Source organism: Rissa tridactyla, chromosome 7, assembly GCF_028500815.1.
Source record: "Rissa tridactyla isolate bRisTri1 chromosome 7, bRisTri1.patW.cur.20221130, whole genome shotgun sequence".
Taxonomy (NCBI): Eukaryota; Metazoa; Chordata; class Aves; order Charadriiformes; family Laridae; genus Rissa; species Rissa tridactyla.
The window spans coordinates 10816118-10831999 of NC_071472.1; the positions used below are offsets into that span (position 1 = coordinate 10816118).

Sequence of the window (15882 nt, forward strand, 5' to 3'; positions counted from 1 at the left end):
GTGGGATTTAAGTGATTGTCGCAGTGCTGCTGTTCTTTCTATTGCCTGTCTGGCATTAGGAAAACACTGCTGTGTAGACAGCACTTATCCCAGAGAGTGACCGGTCTTGGCCACGTTTCTATGCCTTGTACTTAAAATTAATGCTGTTTGCCACTCTATACAAGTGATGGAGAAATCTACCTTGAATGTCTTTATTTGGATACTTCATTTTTATTGTAGTAACACTTTCTTCCTGCTTGGAGCTTTGCCTTCCTTAGGAAAGTGACATCAGTGGCCTTACTATTTGGAGTAAGCTGAAAAATTCAAGTTACGGAAGTAAGAGCTATGCAGCAAGAGACTTTACAAAAGGCAGCAGGGCAGTAAGAAAGGTGCTGATGTCTGTGCATGGTGGTGTGCATGGTGCAGCCAACTTTTGTGTTGGCCGTTAACAACAGTGCAGCCATTAACTGTGGGTACCGCCGCTGCAGGGAGAGTGGTGAAAAAGACTGAACTGAGCTGGGGGGGCTGGTTGTTTAGCAGCAAGGTGCTTGAAAACATTGGTGACAGCATAGTGCTTGCTGCTGTGGAGTACGAGACTCCTGGGCTGCATAAATAACAGTTTGGCAGTAGTGACGCTAGGGCCATGGTGGTTTAAGGACATCTACAGACAGACTTGCAGGTAGAGATAATTGCTTTTATTAAACAAATAAAGTGGTTAAAAATAGACAACCGTTAAAGTATATAGCCTTGAGATCTGAAACAGAAGCAGCAAGCCTCAAACCAAAATACAGCTTCAGAAGCGTTGCTCTGTCTGCAGTAAGGTACTCCTGATGTAGGAACAGATGCTGTTGATGGCTGGGCAGTGCTGCAAAACAGGGGATTGTTCTGACACCCGTTCAGGGAGTTGCTGCTATTTCCTCTGTATTAGATCAAAGAAAGGCCAAGCAACATCCTGATCCTTGCGGCGCTCACGAGGGGGGACAGACGTGCGCTGAAACAAGCCTGACAGGCAGGAGGTCAGAGGCCAGCTGGCACGCAGGCACTTGGGTCTGGCTTGCTGAGTTTGCAGAGTGTGCGGGACGGAATCTGGACTTTGGATACAGCAATAATAAATGTTAACTTGCGTCTGTGATAAGACAGTGTTCCTTCTATCACGCTTCTACTATTAGTTCTTGCACAGAGAAACCAGCTGATTGGTACCCAGTGCAATTAGAGATAAGCTGTAAAGGGGACGTTGTTTTCCTTGGGGTTTGTTCTTCTGGGTTTTGCTTGCTCTTACCAAACGTATGTGAAGGTGCAACGCCCCTAGCAGAGATTTAACGAATCAGTATTGGTGTGCTGCTTCAGGCCTGTAACAGAGTTTTCAACCCTGCAAAGTTAAGTTTTCTGTTTGAGTGCAGTGTGCAACTTTGTCAAAATTCTTCAGTTCTCATCTGGAGTGATCTTGTTTCACAAGCAAGTATTTTAACCCTTGAACTTGTTTGACCCTGATGAGACTGCTGAGATAACCGACAATTGTATTTACTGTTGTTTAAAATACTTCCTCTGCCCCCTGAGTCTTCAGAGCAAACAATATTGGGCAATACCACTGGGGTGACTGGGCATCTCAGCCATCTTGTGTGATTGGTAGGATTGATTATAAGTTGGGGGAGACAAAAAAAGAAAATGCATTTTGGCTTGGGTAGGTTTCTAAATACCACAGCTGTCACCCAAAAAGGGTTATGCCATCTTCCAAGTTGTCGAAGCTGCTTAGAGGTAAGACAAGTTGATACTACGTAGGCATAACACGTTTGAGGGAGAGTCACAGTAATAAACTTGGAAGTGTAAAAGTTGATAGGATAGAACAAAAGATAGAATCTGATGATTTTTTTTTTTAATTTTTGTTCCCCTACTCACAAGTATACGAAGTATCAACTGGTCTATAAGTTAGCCAATTTTCAGCTGCTCATTTAAAGTGCAAATGACATCGATCCATTCTAGGCATGAATCTGTCTTCATTATTTATAAGATGAGCTTGTACTTCCTCTAGAATCAGTGTGTCTGTGCAGGTTATTCTAGAATAGAGAATTCATGTGGAGATGGGCTGCAGTAGTCTTTTCACTTTCTTGCCCATTTCCACCTGTGGATACTGGATTTTTGGTCAGTCCTGGTAAAGATACATTTATTTTACAAGGTCTGATGCTCTTAATGCTTGTTAGGGCTGATTCATCTCTTGCAACCGTCCTGCCATCCAGTGCAGTTTCAGAGCAACCCTTTGCTATCTGAAGAATACCTGAAGACGTACAGAGCTATCCTCAAAATCATTCAGTATGTCTTGCCTCTAATGCTTGAAAGCCTTCCTATACTTTAGACTGTCCAGAGTAATGGAGAAGCCATTAAAAAAATACAGTTCATTAATGAGCCTGGGCCTGGGGAGGAACAGATGGTCAAAATTCCTGGAGTTTGGTAAGCTCATGAAGGAGGTGATATAAAAAACTGCCTGAAAGTGGAATCAGTGGCTCAACAAATCCCTTCCAATCCTTATGTCAGCAAGGATTACTTTAGGTCTTAGTACTGCCACCGCAATGAGAAGGTCTTTATTGTTAATTAAAAAAGCCCAAAGCCCTGGCGCGCTGGGATATTATATGATCTCTGCCCAGTTGGTTCTAAGCCCGGAGCTTGTTCTGTTTGCAAGCCCCGATTGCCTCAGACAGAGGATTCCCCACCCTGGAAAGAAGGAAGATGATACTGCTTGGCTAATGCAGCCAGGGAGACACCTTGTTTGTCTCCTGCAAAGCGTGCAAGACACTGACTTGTACCGTGTTCCCCAAAAGGCAGAGATAGTGATATGCCATCTCCTCCTAACAAACGCTGCTCATTTGAGTAAGTTCTGAATCGGAAAGGTGAGCTTACCGGTTTAATGTACTTGGTATTTTTAAGTCTGGGTCTTTAGCTGCATTAATCTAAGCTAGTATTGGGAGAAGAAACACATACATGACAGTTGAGAAACTGAGTAATATGATTTCCCCCATCTTGCGTAGTATTGAAATATGGACCAAGGTTTTTCTAGTAGCACTAAAAGGGCTAAAGTTTTAATTCCTGTATCCAATGTATATTTCAAAGCATCAGTTTGTCACAATGGACAGATGCAAATAGTCTGAGGTCTGTCCTAAGCCAGTGTAACTATTGCCAGAGGACCCCAAAAAGGGCTGAATCCAAAGCAGAAGGAGCAAGCACCCAGTGCTGGGTCTCTGCAATGTGATGCTGAGAGAGGTCCAGAAACAGATCAGGTCTTTCCAGAATACAAAATGTTTTCCTTTAAGCCTGTCCTTTTGCTTAAAGTCTCTCTTCTTAGAGTTAGTTGGAGTGGGGGGTAGAGTCGCTGCATGAACTGGTGGATTATCACCATGTTTCTAACCAGCTATGAGTGCCTTAACGGGTACCGTTTGCTCCGGATGAAGAACGGGATCCCAGGCTCGGTGTCAGGTTTTATTGCCATGTCCAGCAGCCCAGGTCTGTGGCGCACGTCCAGCAGTGAGTGGGAGATGGTGGGGGCTGCAGGGACACGTAGCCCCTGGCTGGGTAAGCAGTCTGCCTTCCGGTGGCACCCGGGAGGTGTCCAGGCAGGAGGAAAAGTCCCACCACCATCTGGTCCGGGAGCTGTCTCCTCTTTACGTGACTAACTGTGTCTCTGCTACGTGCTGGGACGAGGCTGTCTGCTGGGCTGCAGTAACCTGCGGTGATGGGAGGAAAGTCGTGAGCCAAAGTAGTTGTGACAAGGGGTTGTTCTGGGCCCTGGTGCAACCCAAAACCCCCTTTCGTTACATGTGCTGTCTGGGGCACTCGTCACTGAGGATGACTGTGCCCGCGTTCCCAGAAGCTGCCGGTCTGAAGCAGCTTGCCAGCAGCTTGCTGACTTTTTGCCCCGTTCCAGAAGCAGTATTTCAGCCCAGCTAGGGTGCACCCAGCCCGAGATGAATGCAGCTTCTACTTGGATTTTCAATCTACTGCCAGGGAAAAAAAAAAGGGGGGGGGGGAGAAAAAAAAAAAAGCGGAAAAAATGGTGACGCAAGAGGGCTAGCCTCTTCTTTCTTCCTCATAAAATGTTCTCCAGGCTCACTTTTTGGGGAAGATGTGAACAAAACCATTTTGCCCCTTGTACAGGCTTTGGGCATGTCCCAAAGTCTCAAGTCTGCAAGATACCGAAGATCTATTTGTCTCCAAGATCAGATCAACTTCTATGTGGAAAGACATCTTGAAATAGGGATCTGATAAAAAAAAAAAAAAAAAAAAAAAAAACAATTTAAATGCTTAGTCAGATCAGTTGCTATGCCAAGGATTAAAGAAGAGTTCAGAAAGAATTTTATTCAACAAAAAAAATGCATTTACAGAAGTGACCGACGTGGAGATCAGACCAACCCTGGGGGTGACCCAGTCGCTTGTGTTCTGCTTTACCTCCAAGTGAAATACTTCATGGGGTAACCGTTCCCTCAGCCCCGGGGACTCTCAAACTTCAGTCCTGAACCTTCTCCGGGATTCTGCACGAAAAAAGCTAGAACAGATTCTTCAGTGTTAACCTTCTCATGGTTTTCAATGAACCAGATGAAACTTTCCATGTTTCTGTAATGTAAAAAAAAAAAATAATCCACAGTTACTGGTAATTTCCATTATTTATGAACACATTTCCCTGAAAACTTTCTCTCCAGGGATAGGATGTGAAATACCCACTTAAACAATAGAGAAAAGGGACTTTCTAAACAAAATAACGAAACTGGCAACATACCAAGAACTCTACATTGACACAGCTGAATCAAAAATACATCTGAAATGCTTGAAAGGTCATTTACCGTGGTGTTATGATGTAGGTAATGTATTTTTCAGGCAAAAAAAAAAAATTTGTATTTTTCCTTTTAAAGCACTGAGCTCTTTTTATTGTAAAACACTGTATTCACATACAATTTTCCAAAATAATAACCTCAAGGAACAGTTCCACAATTTGTCTTTTCTTCAGGCAATGCTGCTGTTTTTTTTTTTTTAATCTTTAAAAGATGGAGAACATATTTGTCTTATTATGAGCCAATGAAGATAAACTCATTTTTCCATTTGAAAAAGGCGCACAGTTCTAGCAAGCATCATGAATCCAGGCATCTTTTCCAGAAAGTAGGATGGTAAAGCAACAGCAGAAACAAAGCGCAAATAAACTGTTGGTAACTGCTCTGTTTACGCAGCTCTTAGAATTGTCCTCCCCTTGGCAACTTCAGTAAAGCGTGAATCTTAAAGTCCCAGTTCAACGGCGATATTAATTACAGGTCAAGTTGAATGCTGGTGTATATTTTCTATTTGGGGAAACTACATGAGATACAAAATATTAAAGCAATTTTGTGTTTGCAGGAAAAGGACCATCCCCAAAGCACCCTTTTCCTCAATGAAGCAGCTTGGCAGATAACTATAGATCTACTAAAAGATCCAAATGTGACAGGGGGCAGCTTTAGTTTCAAAAGTAGCCACTTGAGGTTCCTCGTTCTGCAAAGCTTTTTATGCCCATGTTTGCTCATGTGAGCCTGACCACGGGCTTTTACAGAAAAAAATAATATCTTGTTCAGCAGGATGCACCTCGCTATTATTTTTTTTTAAAAATTGCTAAAGCTCTTAGGATGAGTCATGTTTTAAGGCAGATTTACACTTCACAATTTTGCTAATGGAAGGCCAGATTGCCTAATGCTTTGCGGGACTGAGCCGATGTTACAGAAAGCGTGAAGTCGTGTGAGGTTCTTGCCAGATAAGAGTTGGTGTATTTTGTCTGGCCGGAGCCTGCGTTTGCTCAGCACGGTTAGGTGCAAGCCGCGTCTCTTCAGTTCACATAGCAAATGAGACAGCCGAGGCTGCTTGTGCTTTCTGAGCCAAAAATACCTAAATATTGTTCAATTTGGAACTTAGAAGTGGGTGGGTGTAGCAGCAAGCGCATGTGATCAGTCTGAACACTGCGATAGGGAAATGCTGTTTAACCTGTGGAATAAATAGCCCAGGATGTTCATAAAACCATTCTGTCATCTGATGAACCTAAAATGAAAGGGATGTGGCAAGCCTCGAGTCTGCTAGCTTGGAAAACATGCTCAGAAAACAAAAAATGTTGCAGACCACAAACCCACAAAAGAAGTTTTAACAACAGACCTTGCAAAAATTTGCTGTGTTGCAAAAGCGGGAAATCCCAATTCAGTGTTTGATAGAAATATAATCTAATAATGTATACAACTTTGAAGGGAAACAATAAACCAGAAGATTTTGCAGGGAGAGAGAAAGAAAAAAGATCTGAAGTTATCACTAAAATGTGATGTACAAAAACTGAAGTAAACATATTGTTCAGAACGCTCACTCTTACTAGAAATAGTGTTACAGAAAACACCCCCAGCCAAATCGTAGCAGATATATATGCATTTTTAAAGGAAACTTAGAAAGCCCTCGTAAAACCGTGTAGAGATTAAAATAATGAGACGATCTGTATAAGACCACTGATATGTTCAGAAATGGAAGCTGGAAGAAGGGTAAAGTTATGATAACTTCTACCACCCCATGGTGGAGAAGGAGATCCTTCCAGCTCCTTTCATCTAGAAAGGGAATGGTTGAATTCTGCCCCCGGCTAATTACGAGGGAGGCCTGGAACAAGGACCCCTGAGTCCATCCCCTGGAGCCTGTGGAGTCACTGCAGACCTCTCCACTGGAATCTAAATCAGAATTTGGCAGTAAAACAAGAGTTTCTGATGACACAGCAAAAACCAGCTTCCTTGGGCTTTTTTTTTTTTTTTGAAGTTGTTTTGACCAAAAAAAAAAAAAAAGTAAGGCAATCAGTAATTCATTAGAGGGTGGCAAAACATGACTGAGAAACAGAGCAAGGGCATAAAACTTTATGAGCAGAGAGGTTTTTGCCGACGGGTGCGGGTAGAGATACATAAGGTGAAGTAGGCTGGTAACAGATAAGAGTGTGCCCGCAGCCCAAGGTGAGAGGCCACAATCACAGCGGGCGAGGAGGAGGAGGAGGAGAGCCGGTGTCCCACCGACTTGGGAAACACCAGCACCGGGAGCAGATGGAGCTGGGACGGACAGGACGGGGCGGTTTGGGGTTCGGTGTCCGGGTACGGCCGCGGTGCCACCCCTGCAGCTGCTGCTGGGGCCGTGCGGAGGGACACTTCGGCCACACGCTTCTGGTCAAGCGCGATCCAAAGGGCTGCAAACCAACGGCACCGGGTGGTGGACGAGCAGGTCCTGGGCTCGCTCCCCGTCCCGTGAAGGCATCGGGGCAGCAGCGAGAAACAGCCCCCGAGCTCGCCGGCAGCCGGCGACACACGGCGAGGGGACGAGGTGCGGCGCGGGCCACCTTGCCCCGGGGCGGTCGTGCTTTAGAGCGGGCACGGACACGCCGGTGCCCCGGGCCAGGGCAGCGCTGCCCTTCCCCGCGCTGCCGGGCCGGGGAGGGGGAGAACGGCCCGGCTCCGCCCGCGGGGCCGCGCTGCTGACTCAGCCGCGGGGGGGCCCGAGGGCGCCCCGGCCCCGCGGGCGTGGCGGGCTGCTCGCCGCCCTCCGGCCTTATAAAGAGCCGCCGCCGGAGCCCGCTCGCCCGCCCGTCTCTCGGCGCCGCCGGCAGCATGACCGCCATCGGGGCGCAGGTACGTCGCCCACCGGCCCTGCCGGGGGACGCAGCGGGGAGAGGCAGCGGGGCCGCCCCTCGCCCCGCCGTAGGGCTGATGATTCGGTTTGTTCCTGCACGGACGGGGTCGCCCCGAGGGACCCTCCCCGGAGCTGCGGGGTGCAGCCGGCCGGAGACCCCCCCCTCCCCGGACCGGCAGCAGGTCCCCCGGCTCCGTGGCTCTCCCGTCCCCACCGGCGGGGCCACCGCAGCTAGAGCGGGCTGTGGGGTGCTTGGCTTGTCTTTTAATTAAATTTCGGGCCGTCTTGGAGGGTTTTGGTGAGGAGGGCGTGTGTGCTGCCCGCGGGGGCTGCAGCCGGAGACACCCCCCAGCCCCGGGGGAGCCGAGCCGGGTCTGGGGTGAGGAGCCCGGTCCGGACCGGTGCTGCTGCCGGCAAGAGGAGGAGAGCCCGGCCGGCAGCAGCGCGGGAGGGATGTGGGGGAAGGAGGGCTGTGCTGGTAATTGGGTGTCCGTCCGCCTGTGTCCCCCGCCAGCTTCTGCCGCCTCCTCCATCCCAGCCGTCGGCTCCATCCTCCCGGGGGCCGGCGGTTTCCTCCAGCCCTGCCAGAGCAGGAGGCTGTGCCGCGGGGCAGGGATCCGGCGCAGCCCGGGGCCTTTGTGCTCCCCAACCCGGGCCCTGACGTGGGAGCATTGTTCGTGCGGCCGGAGAACCGGGAGAGCTTCACCCACCCTTCCTTTCTCCTGGGTACAGCCTGTAACTGCGTTGCCTTCCCCAGCGAGAAGGGATTTGATGGGCACAAGCAAATAGCTTCAAACGCTGAAGTCCCACTGCTTTGTCCTTCTGGTTTCATTTCACCCTTAACTAGTGCTGTTAACTCAGGGTTTTTGCTTCCCCCCCACTATTCTTTAAGGCGCAGAGGCTGCTGGCGCACCGGAGACCGCAGAAATCCTTCTTTGAGACACTCATCAGGAGCCTGATCATCTTGTGCGTGGCCATAGCAGTGGTCTTGTCATCCATCTCCGTCTGCGATGGCCGCTGGCTCTTTGCGAGGGGGCAGCTCTTTGGACTGTGGCACTTCTGCACCGTTAGCAACGGCAGCGTCCTGAAGTGTGTCACTGACTTCAGCCTGGCCAAGGTGGAGGGGCTGAGCGTGGGGGTGATTCCCATCAGAAGCATGGTGTCCTTTGCCGTTGTGGTTGCCATATTTGGCCTGGAGCTCTTGATGGTGTCCCAAGTTTGTGAGGATGCCAACGCGAGGCGGAAGTGGTCGATGGGCTCCGTTCTCATCCTGGGCTCTTTTTTGCTGTCGGCCACTGGGGTTCTGAGCTTCTCCGTCCTCGTGAAGGATCACCTCACCTTCACGGGCTTCACGCTGACGTACTGGTGCGAGTTCATCGCTGCCTTTCTCTTCTTCCTTAACGGGATCAGCGGACTTCACATCAACAGCCTCACGCACCCTAGGAACAGGGTAGGCAAAATCTAGGCGCAAAGGGTGTACCTCTGCCTTTGTGTAATCAGCTTTGCCAATTGGACTGGACAAAAAGGGAGCCTAATGAAGTTTGAAAAGGACACCGTGTCTTAAATTGTGTGCAAGAAGGGGAAGCATGAGTCAGTCTTGATGCCTGTAGAAGACGTACCCACCCACTGGTCAGCGTGCAGGGCTGCATAACACGAGCAAAGCAGAGACTGAGACTGGCCGCTGCTGAAATGCGGTTTTCTGGAGGAGTGGATTAAAGAAGAGGGCATCCTGTTGAACATGCAGAGGGGTGGCAGACTGTGATCTACACATGTGGACTCAGTTTTCAGGCTTACACAAAGCCTGTACTGCTGTGGGTTTGGTGTTGCTGTGCTTTCCCCCCATACTCTGGAGCTTGTGAAGAGTGTAACATACCTTTGGTGTGTCTCTTGGCTTTGCTCTGTCTCAGGGACAGATGATTTGTGCCTGGCCATGCTCACTGGCTTGGAGTATTGAAAACCTTCACTGGCTCTCACTCTTCCATTTCCCTTTCAAAAGAGAAGGCACACAGATCTTGATCTAGTCACCCATTTTGTTTCCTGCTGGCACGTTCCCTGTATCTGTCCTTCCCTTTGTGAGTTTTTGTGGGACACCTCTGAGAAAGGTGCAGGGAGATGTAGCTGTCTTGGGGACAAGGACAGGTTTTGGGTGATGCAGGTGTACGGGGAAGGGTTCCGATGCCTTCCTTGGGCAGCAGTACATTTTCCTGTGCTCGCAGCTTCTCCCTGCTGTCACCACTCCTCTGCTGCCCCTGCAGGACACATGCCAATTGGCCGCCCAAACTGGCTCCCTTGCAGCCCTTGCGAAGTTCTCTGTAACGGGGCATTGCTCTTCCTAGTTTCTTTTTTGTCCCTTTGAGCAAGAGGGACAAGCTCTGCAGGGGCTTTAGGTGGGTGTTGTGGCTGGGCAGGCCATGCTGAGACCACTGCACCTTCTGGGGTGTGTTTTGGTTGTGAAGGTTTCCCACTGAGGCAATGGGAAATCTCATCCTGTAGCTGAGAGTCTCCTGTAGCATTTCTTCTGGGAGGAGGAAGCTCTAGATCCTCCCGACCAAAGTCCTTTTCATCCCCTGATTAGCAGTGGGCCTGGGAGGAGAAGCTCATGATTGCCTCATAAGGGGCTGATAGGGACATCTCTAATCTGTCACAGCTGATGGAAGTCCAAAGAGACTTGGCCAAATTATATTAAGGCTGGTCTTCTGCCAGTGCTTGAGTCAAGACTGCTACAATTGCTGCAGCTTTGAAGTTCCCTATGCTGTCTGATGTAAAAGGGGAGAAGACCTCAGCAGGAGACCTCAGACGTTGGGTTGCTGCACATGTGTCCTCCCTGTCCAACATACAGTACTCTGTTGCCCACAGATAAAAGTGTCTTCAGAGTATTTCAGGGTCTCTGTTTTAATGTTTGTTTTGTATCAGATGGTAAAACTGCTTGTATTTTTGTTTTAGGACTAATGTTTCTACACGTTTCATCTCTGTAGCTTGCCTGATAGGTGTTGAGCAAGGCTTTCCCTTCCAGTGCAGTGAGTTTGACATAATTTTTCACCTGAAACAAAAGCAGCACAAAGTAGCACAAAGGCCGAGAAGGCTGTGTAGGCAAGCCACGAGTAAACAGCTTTGTGTTGGAAAGCCACGAGTCATAAGTCCTGCCTGAGCCGAATGAACACTTGCTGAATGTGCTCCTGTGGACTTGTTTGACTCCATGAGGACAGTCTCTATTCCTTCTCCTGATTTCCACAACTTCTTAAGAAAATGCTCTTAAGCCTGTTTGGCAATGCAGTTTCAGACCAGGCTTGCTCTGGACAATGCCAGTTGTGCTTTTTTTTTTTTTTTGCATGTGAGTCTGCCCGATTTCTGGTGAGATAACGCACGGACCTGTGCTACCCAGCCAACCCCTGAAGCTCTTGCAATGGTCGGGGCTCTGTCAGGGCTTATTGACTCTCTCTCAAGGACAAGGACTTGTGCCCTTAAATTGCCTCTGGAAAACTGCAGTGTGATTGTGTGTCTCTTTGTGAAGGTGCTTTTGATTTGCTGAATTGCACTGTTGGAAGACATGCTAGTGGGCTGAACTTGCAGATTGTTGTGTGAACAGTGCCGTTGGCTTTAGCAGAGCCACTTATCCCAGGGAGATTCTGCAAGGTCCGGTCCCAAACTGTAGCACTTTGGTGTTACCAGATGCTAGAGTGCCTTAACTAACTGATAAATCAGTTGTGGTGCCAAGGGGTGCCTGTGCCGGGCAGGACGGTTCCCCTACATGAGGTCAAGGGTGTCCGTGGCTTGTCTAGAAACGTGGTTGTAACTTCAGAGTGCCTTCTTGGTGACATCCAAAACTGGAAGTCGATTCTGCATGTATTCCCCTTTGTGCTAGTGGGAGGCCATGCCCCCAGCCCCTTCCCCAGGGGATGCAGCCGTAGCCAGACCGAGTCCCAGGCCGGTGCCTCCCACTCGGGTTAGAGGGAGCCAGTGGACAATTAGCCATTGAGTTCACCCAAGACTTGGTGCGAATGTGAAGGATTTTAGGATGCCCTCTGCTAGCTGAAGAAGAGGCCTTTTGTTGGGGGTAGGGAATCCTCTAGGGAAAATACAATAACTTTTTTCCAACTGGCTTTGTATACTACTGCTTGACTTACTAATGCTGGGAGAAGATGCATTTTGATGGCTAAATAGTACAAAACAGGGTTGATTGATTTTCTTGGAGACATCCTTATACACAGCAACCTGTGCAGCAATGGGTAACTTCATTTTCTGAAGCCTGTGGAAGTGTCAAGTGACATTCCTGAAGTTTGTTAAATAAATTTCCTTGAAAAAAAAAAAAAATAACCGTAATTCTCTCTTGTTATATTTAGATGGTGGGGTGCAGATTTAAGGGGATGAGTGGGGTTTATGTAATCTCCCAGGCGCCAATTCTGTGTGTTTACCCAGCTAGACTGATGAAGAAATGACTGCTTGGCGCTTTGCCGAGCTCCAGACCAAGGGAGCCGAGGCTGCTGCACACTCCCCTCTCCTTTCCCTTCCTTGTCCACACCAATCCAAGCAGCCAGCACCGCTTTCTTGTCTTACAAAACAAGAGGGGCAGTCAGCTGTGCTGCTTCGTGGGAATTAGAGATAACCTTGTTGGCTCTTAATGATTTCCTGCTGTTGCATGTACTCTGTTTACCAGCTAAAGAGCTCTTTCCTGTGTCCTTCACCTCCCTTTTCCCACACCGCACCCTGTGTCTGAAGCATCCTTGCTCTTTTCCCCAGCTTTGCTTGTTTGGCCTGCAGAAGTGGTATCTGACTACGAATGTATTTATACAGGTTTTTCCCTTGAGCTCCCAGTAATAAAAGGTTTAGTTAAATGTCAGGAAAGCAGATTTCCAGCTTCACCACTGAATTAGTTTATGTAATCTCAAGTAAGTTAATTAGCACCTGGTGTTCTCTTTCTGATGGGAGAGGTCATTGACCTGTCTCAGATGGTTTAATATCTCTTAAAAGCTGTGTAATGAACATCACCTCTTGTTAATGAGCTGTTTAGACTTGCTCAGTTACTAATTTTAATTGGAAACTTGTGCACAAACCATTGCTTGTGGATAATAATACGTAAATAATGGCACAGGGCATGTTAGCTAAGGAGTTATCCTGGACTGTTAATGGTATTTTGATTTTAAGTCTACAGTACCTTCATCAGCTGTGCTTGGAGGGACAGCTGGTTTGGGGGTTGAGCATCGCTTAGTTTTGTGAGTCAGGGGAGGGTGATTACAGAAGATGACTGCCCTCACCTGCCTTCTCTTTCCCTCTGCTGGGGCTATGGTGAGCAGGTAATGACCCTTCTAAACCTTCCACGTCAGTAAGGGCCTTCTTTTTGAGGGAAAGACAAGTGTGCCCCCCGGGGGGTGTCCTGGAAAGGGTGTTGGCTGGATTCCTGGGCCCTCTCACCTTCACATGGCTCCAACCCCTCTGAATTGGCACCACCCCCTTCTCAAACAGTTGAATTCAGCTCCCCCGATGCCCAGTGAGGCGTTGCACAATGTAATTATTCACAGCACAACAATACTGCTTTTTGCCTCTGACGTTTTGCTGGGAACTTCCTTGTTGCTGTGTTGGGGGAGAGAAGACTATTAATCATTTCCTTTTAAATTCAGTTTTAGTTGGTAGACCGCCGATCTTCAGGCTGCTGGAGCTGCTGCCTGCGCTGCTGGCTTGCAGAGCTGCAACTGGCTTCTCTGGGGACCTGGAGTGAATAGCCAGAGGCTGTCACCGGCGTCCCAGAACAATAACTACTCGTGTGAAAGATGGTGCTTAAATCCTATTTACTGATAACAAATGCCTGCTTCACATGGAATACCGAGGAGCAAGTGTAGAGAAAGGGAAGTTGGTGAAACCTGAATGTGGAGTTTGTTCAGCCCGTGTTAGTAGTTCCAGGCCACTGACACCGGAGTCTGCATTACCAGTTAATCTCTCCTTTTTTGCATTGCTCGCCGAGATTCACTTCCCTCTTCCTCTGCTTATAAATTCGTCAGTGTTCCTGGAGCTAAGTAGCTCTTTTCTTCAGTATTTGTCAGTACAGTTAATCAAGAGAGATCCCCAGCAGGGAAAGGTGCTTTTGTACCACCTCCGCAGAAGCTGGGCGAGGTGAGAACCCATCCCACTATGGTGGTGCTTGGCAGCAGTATTCTACGTCCAGGTCACAGCATCCTAATGCCTGGGGCCATCTGCTTCTGGCACCTGCACCAGTGGACTTGTTCTTCCCAAAAAAACGAGGACTCCAAATGCCACCTGACATCTGAGGGCTTTTATGGAGCCCCAGCTCTTCATACAAACCAGACCAGCACTTGATGCCTGAAGCAAACATGTAATACAGAATCTGGAAATACTGCCTTTTTTTTTTTGTTATTTCAGGCAAGTCAAATAAAACCAAAATGGCCATGTAAAACAATTACTTATGCTAGAACTCTTTTTTTTAAATATAGAAAGCAGCAGCATTTTGTTCAGGAGCATGTGGTTTGTCCCTGCTTCACCAGGACTCGCTGTACAAGTAAGTCTCATGCTCAGTCTGGGCTCCACCCAACCTTGTGCCATCAGGGCTGGTCCTAACAACGTACTGCAGGGCTGAGCTCTTGCACTGGCTTGTGGGAGGCCCGATAATTGCATCAGATCTAATTAATTACATGTTATTGTATCTCTGAATCTCTATTTATTTATTTATGCCGGAAGAAAGCACTTGCATTTAAAACAAACAGCTGCTTTGGCTTGACTGATAAATGTTTAATTCTCAGACAGGGAACATACAAGTTGTTCCATTCTTCTTGGTCTTATTTGCAGTCTAGAGAGAAAATTAGCCTAATGGTTGTATCTTTTCGGAAGTATCTGGCTTGCTAAATGCGCCGGGACAGAATGAACCCCCAAGAAGTTTGGAGGCTCTGCTTGGCATGGGTAAGTCAGCAAGAAGTGAGGTCTTTCACCCAAACACGCATGGAGGGACTTTCACTTCTCTCTCAGTCACGGGACTGATCCTGCTTTTCTGCTGTTCCTTCTACTTGCTTTGGCTGAGTTTCAAAGGACAAAGTCGACTCAAAAACTTGCTATTTCCAAAAAATGTAAGTTTAAAATAAATTCCTGGAAAGGCTTGCCAGTTGACTGCTTTATATTTGATTTTTATTTTTTTTCCCCCTGGTTTTAAAGACGTTCAGCTCTCCTGCTGCTGGGTGACCTGCATCAGCGGGCAAAGCAAACTGGGCAAGGGAGGCCAGAGCGAATGCAAAACCCTCCCTCCTGCCAAGGTGCCCTTCCTGGCCTGGCTGCCTTCAGTGGTGCTGCTACCCACAATGCCTGCTTCCCCAGGGAGGACACAGGCTGTGCCATCTAACTGGCAGCACCGGCAGAGAAAAACAGACATTTTTCCTGAATCTCGGGTTTTGAAACAGTGCTAATAGCACTTAAAAATCTGCTTCTGCACAGGTGATTTAACTTTGAAAGCATCCTTTGAATTTCTCTGCATGTTTGCCTTCTGGTAAAGTGGCAGAGGTCTACCATGATGGTTTGGTGTGAATAAAAGCTCCTTAGAGCAGTTTTGGCAGAGTGTTGGGGAATGTCACTTGGTCAGCATTTGACATACCATGCATGTTTTGCCAATGTCTTGTAAGTGATCCGGAGGAGGGAGAGAGAAGTGTGATAAAAGCCACTTGCTTTCTGCTCAGTCATCTTTGCCCTTGAAGAAAACCAGGCAAGAATTGCCCCAACTGGGGAAATGCAGATACAAAATCAAGTAGGAGGCTTGATTGCATTTGTTGGATGAATTGTTTTATCCCTTTCCCGGTCAAACCAGGGAAACTTGCTTAACAATTTGATCCTTAAGAACATAAAGCTGCAATAGAAGCTCAGATACCTTGTGACAGTGTATTACAATGCACGGTCTTGTAGATTTCAGCACGCTGTGGGATTGTAGACTCTAAAGATATTTTTGCCAGATGCTATGGTGGTGTTTTTCACGAGATACCTTGTATGGTCCAGTTCAATTGAGTTTTAAATGTCTCAAGGGCTTTCATTGCTTCCCTTCAAAGAGTAACTGGACAAGTCTCAGAGCTACAGACATAATAGGAAAGAGCCATCTTACTAAAGTTTTCTTGGACACCCTTGGAATATGCTGTAATAGTTTTTTTACTATTTCAAAAAGATACAAAGATCTGAATTGTACCACTGTTAGTTCTGAGGTCTCCACTGTCAGAAGAGGCAAAGGAAGAAAACTCTGAACCTGCCACTGGCGTATACCTGAGCAATGGATATGCAGTC

General features: G+C 47.8%; 2 protein-coding genes across 2 annotated transcripts in view; both read left to right on the top strand.

The window, feature by feature from the left end:
• Positions 1-7530: 7530 nt before the first annotated feature.
• On the top strand, positions 7531-11897 carry TMEM37 (transmembrane protein 37). Its single transcript, XM_054209824.1, has 2 exons — positions 7531-7619; positions 8513-11897. The coding sequence occupies exons 1-2, from the start codon at positions 7599-7601 to the stop codon at positions 9083-9085; spliced, it is 594 nt and encodes a 197-aa protein (XP_054065799.1). The 5' UTR covers positions 7531-7598; the 3' UTR covers positions 9086-11897.
• Positions 11898-14400: 2503 nt separating this feature from the next.
• Positions 14401-15882, top strand: part of CFAP221 (cilia and flagella associated protein 221) — a 52142-nt gene continuing 50660 nt past the window's right edge. Inside the window, exon 1 of the mRNA XM_054209821.1 lies at positions 14401-14526. The gene's annotated coding sequence lies outside the window, so the exon portion shown is untranslated. The remainder of the gene's footprint in view (positions 14527-15882) is intronic.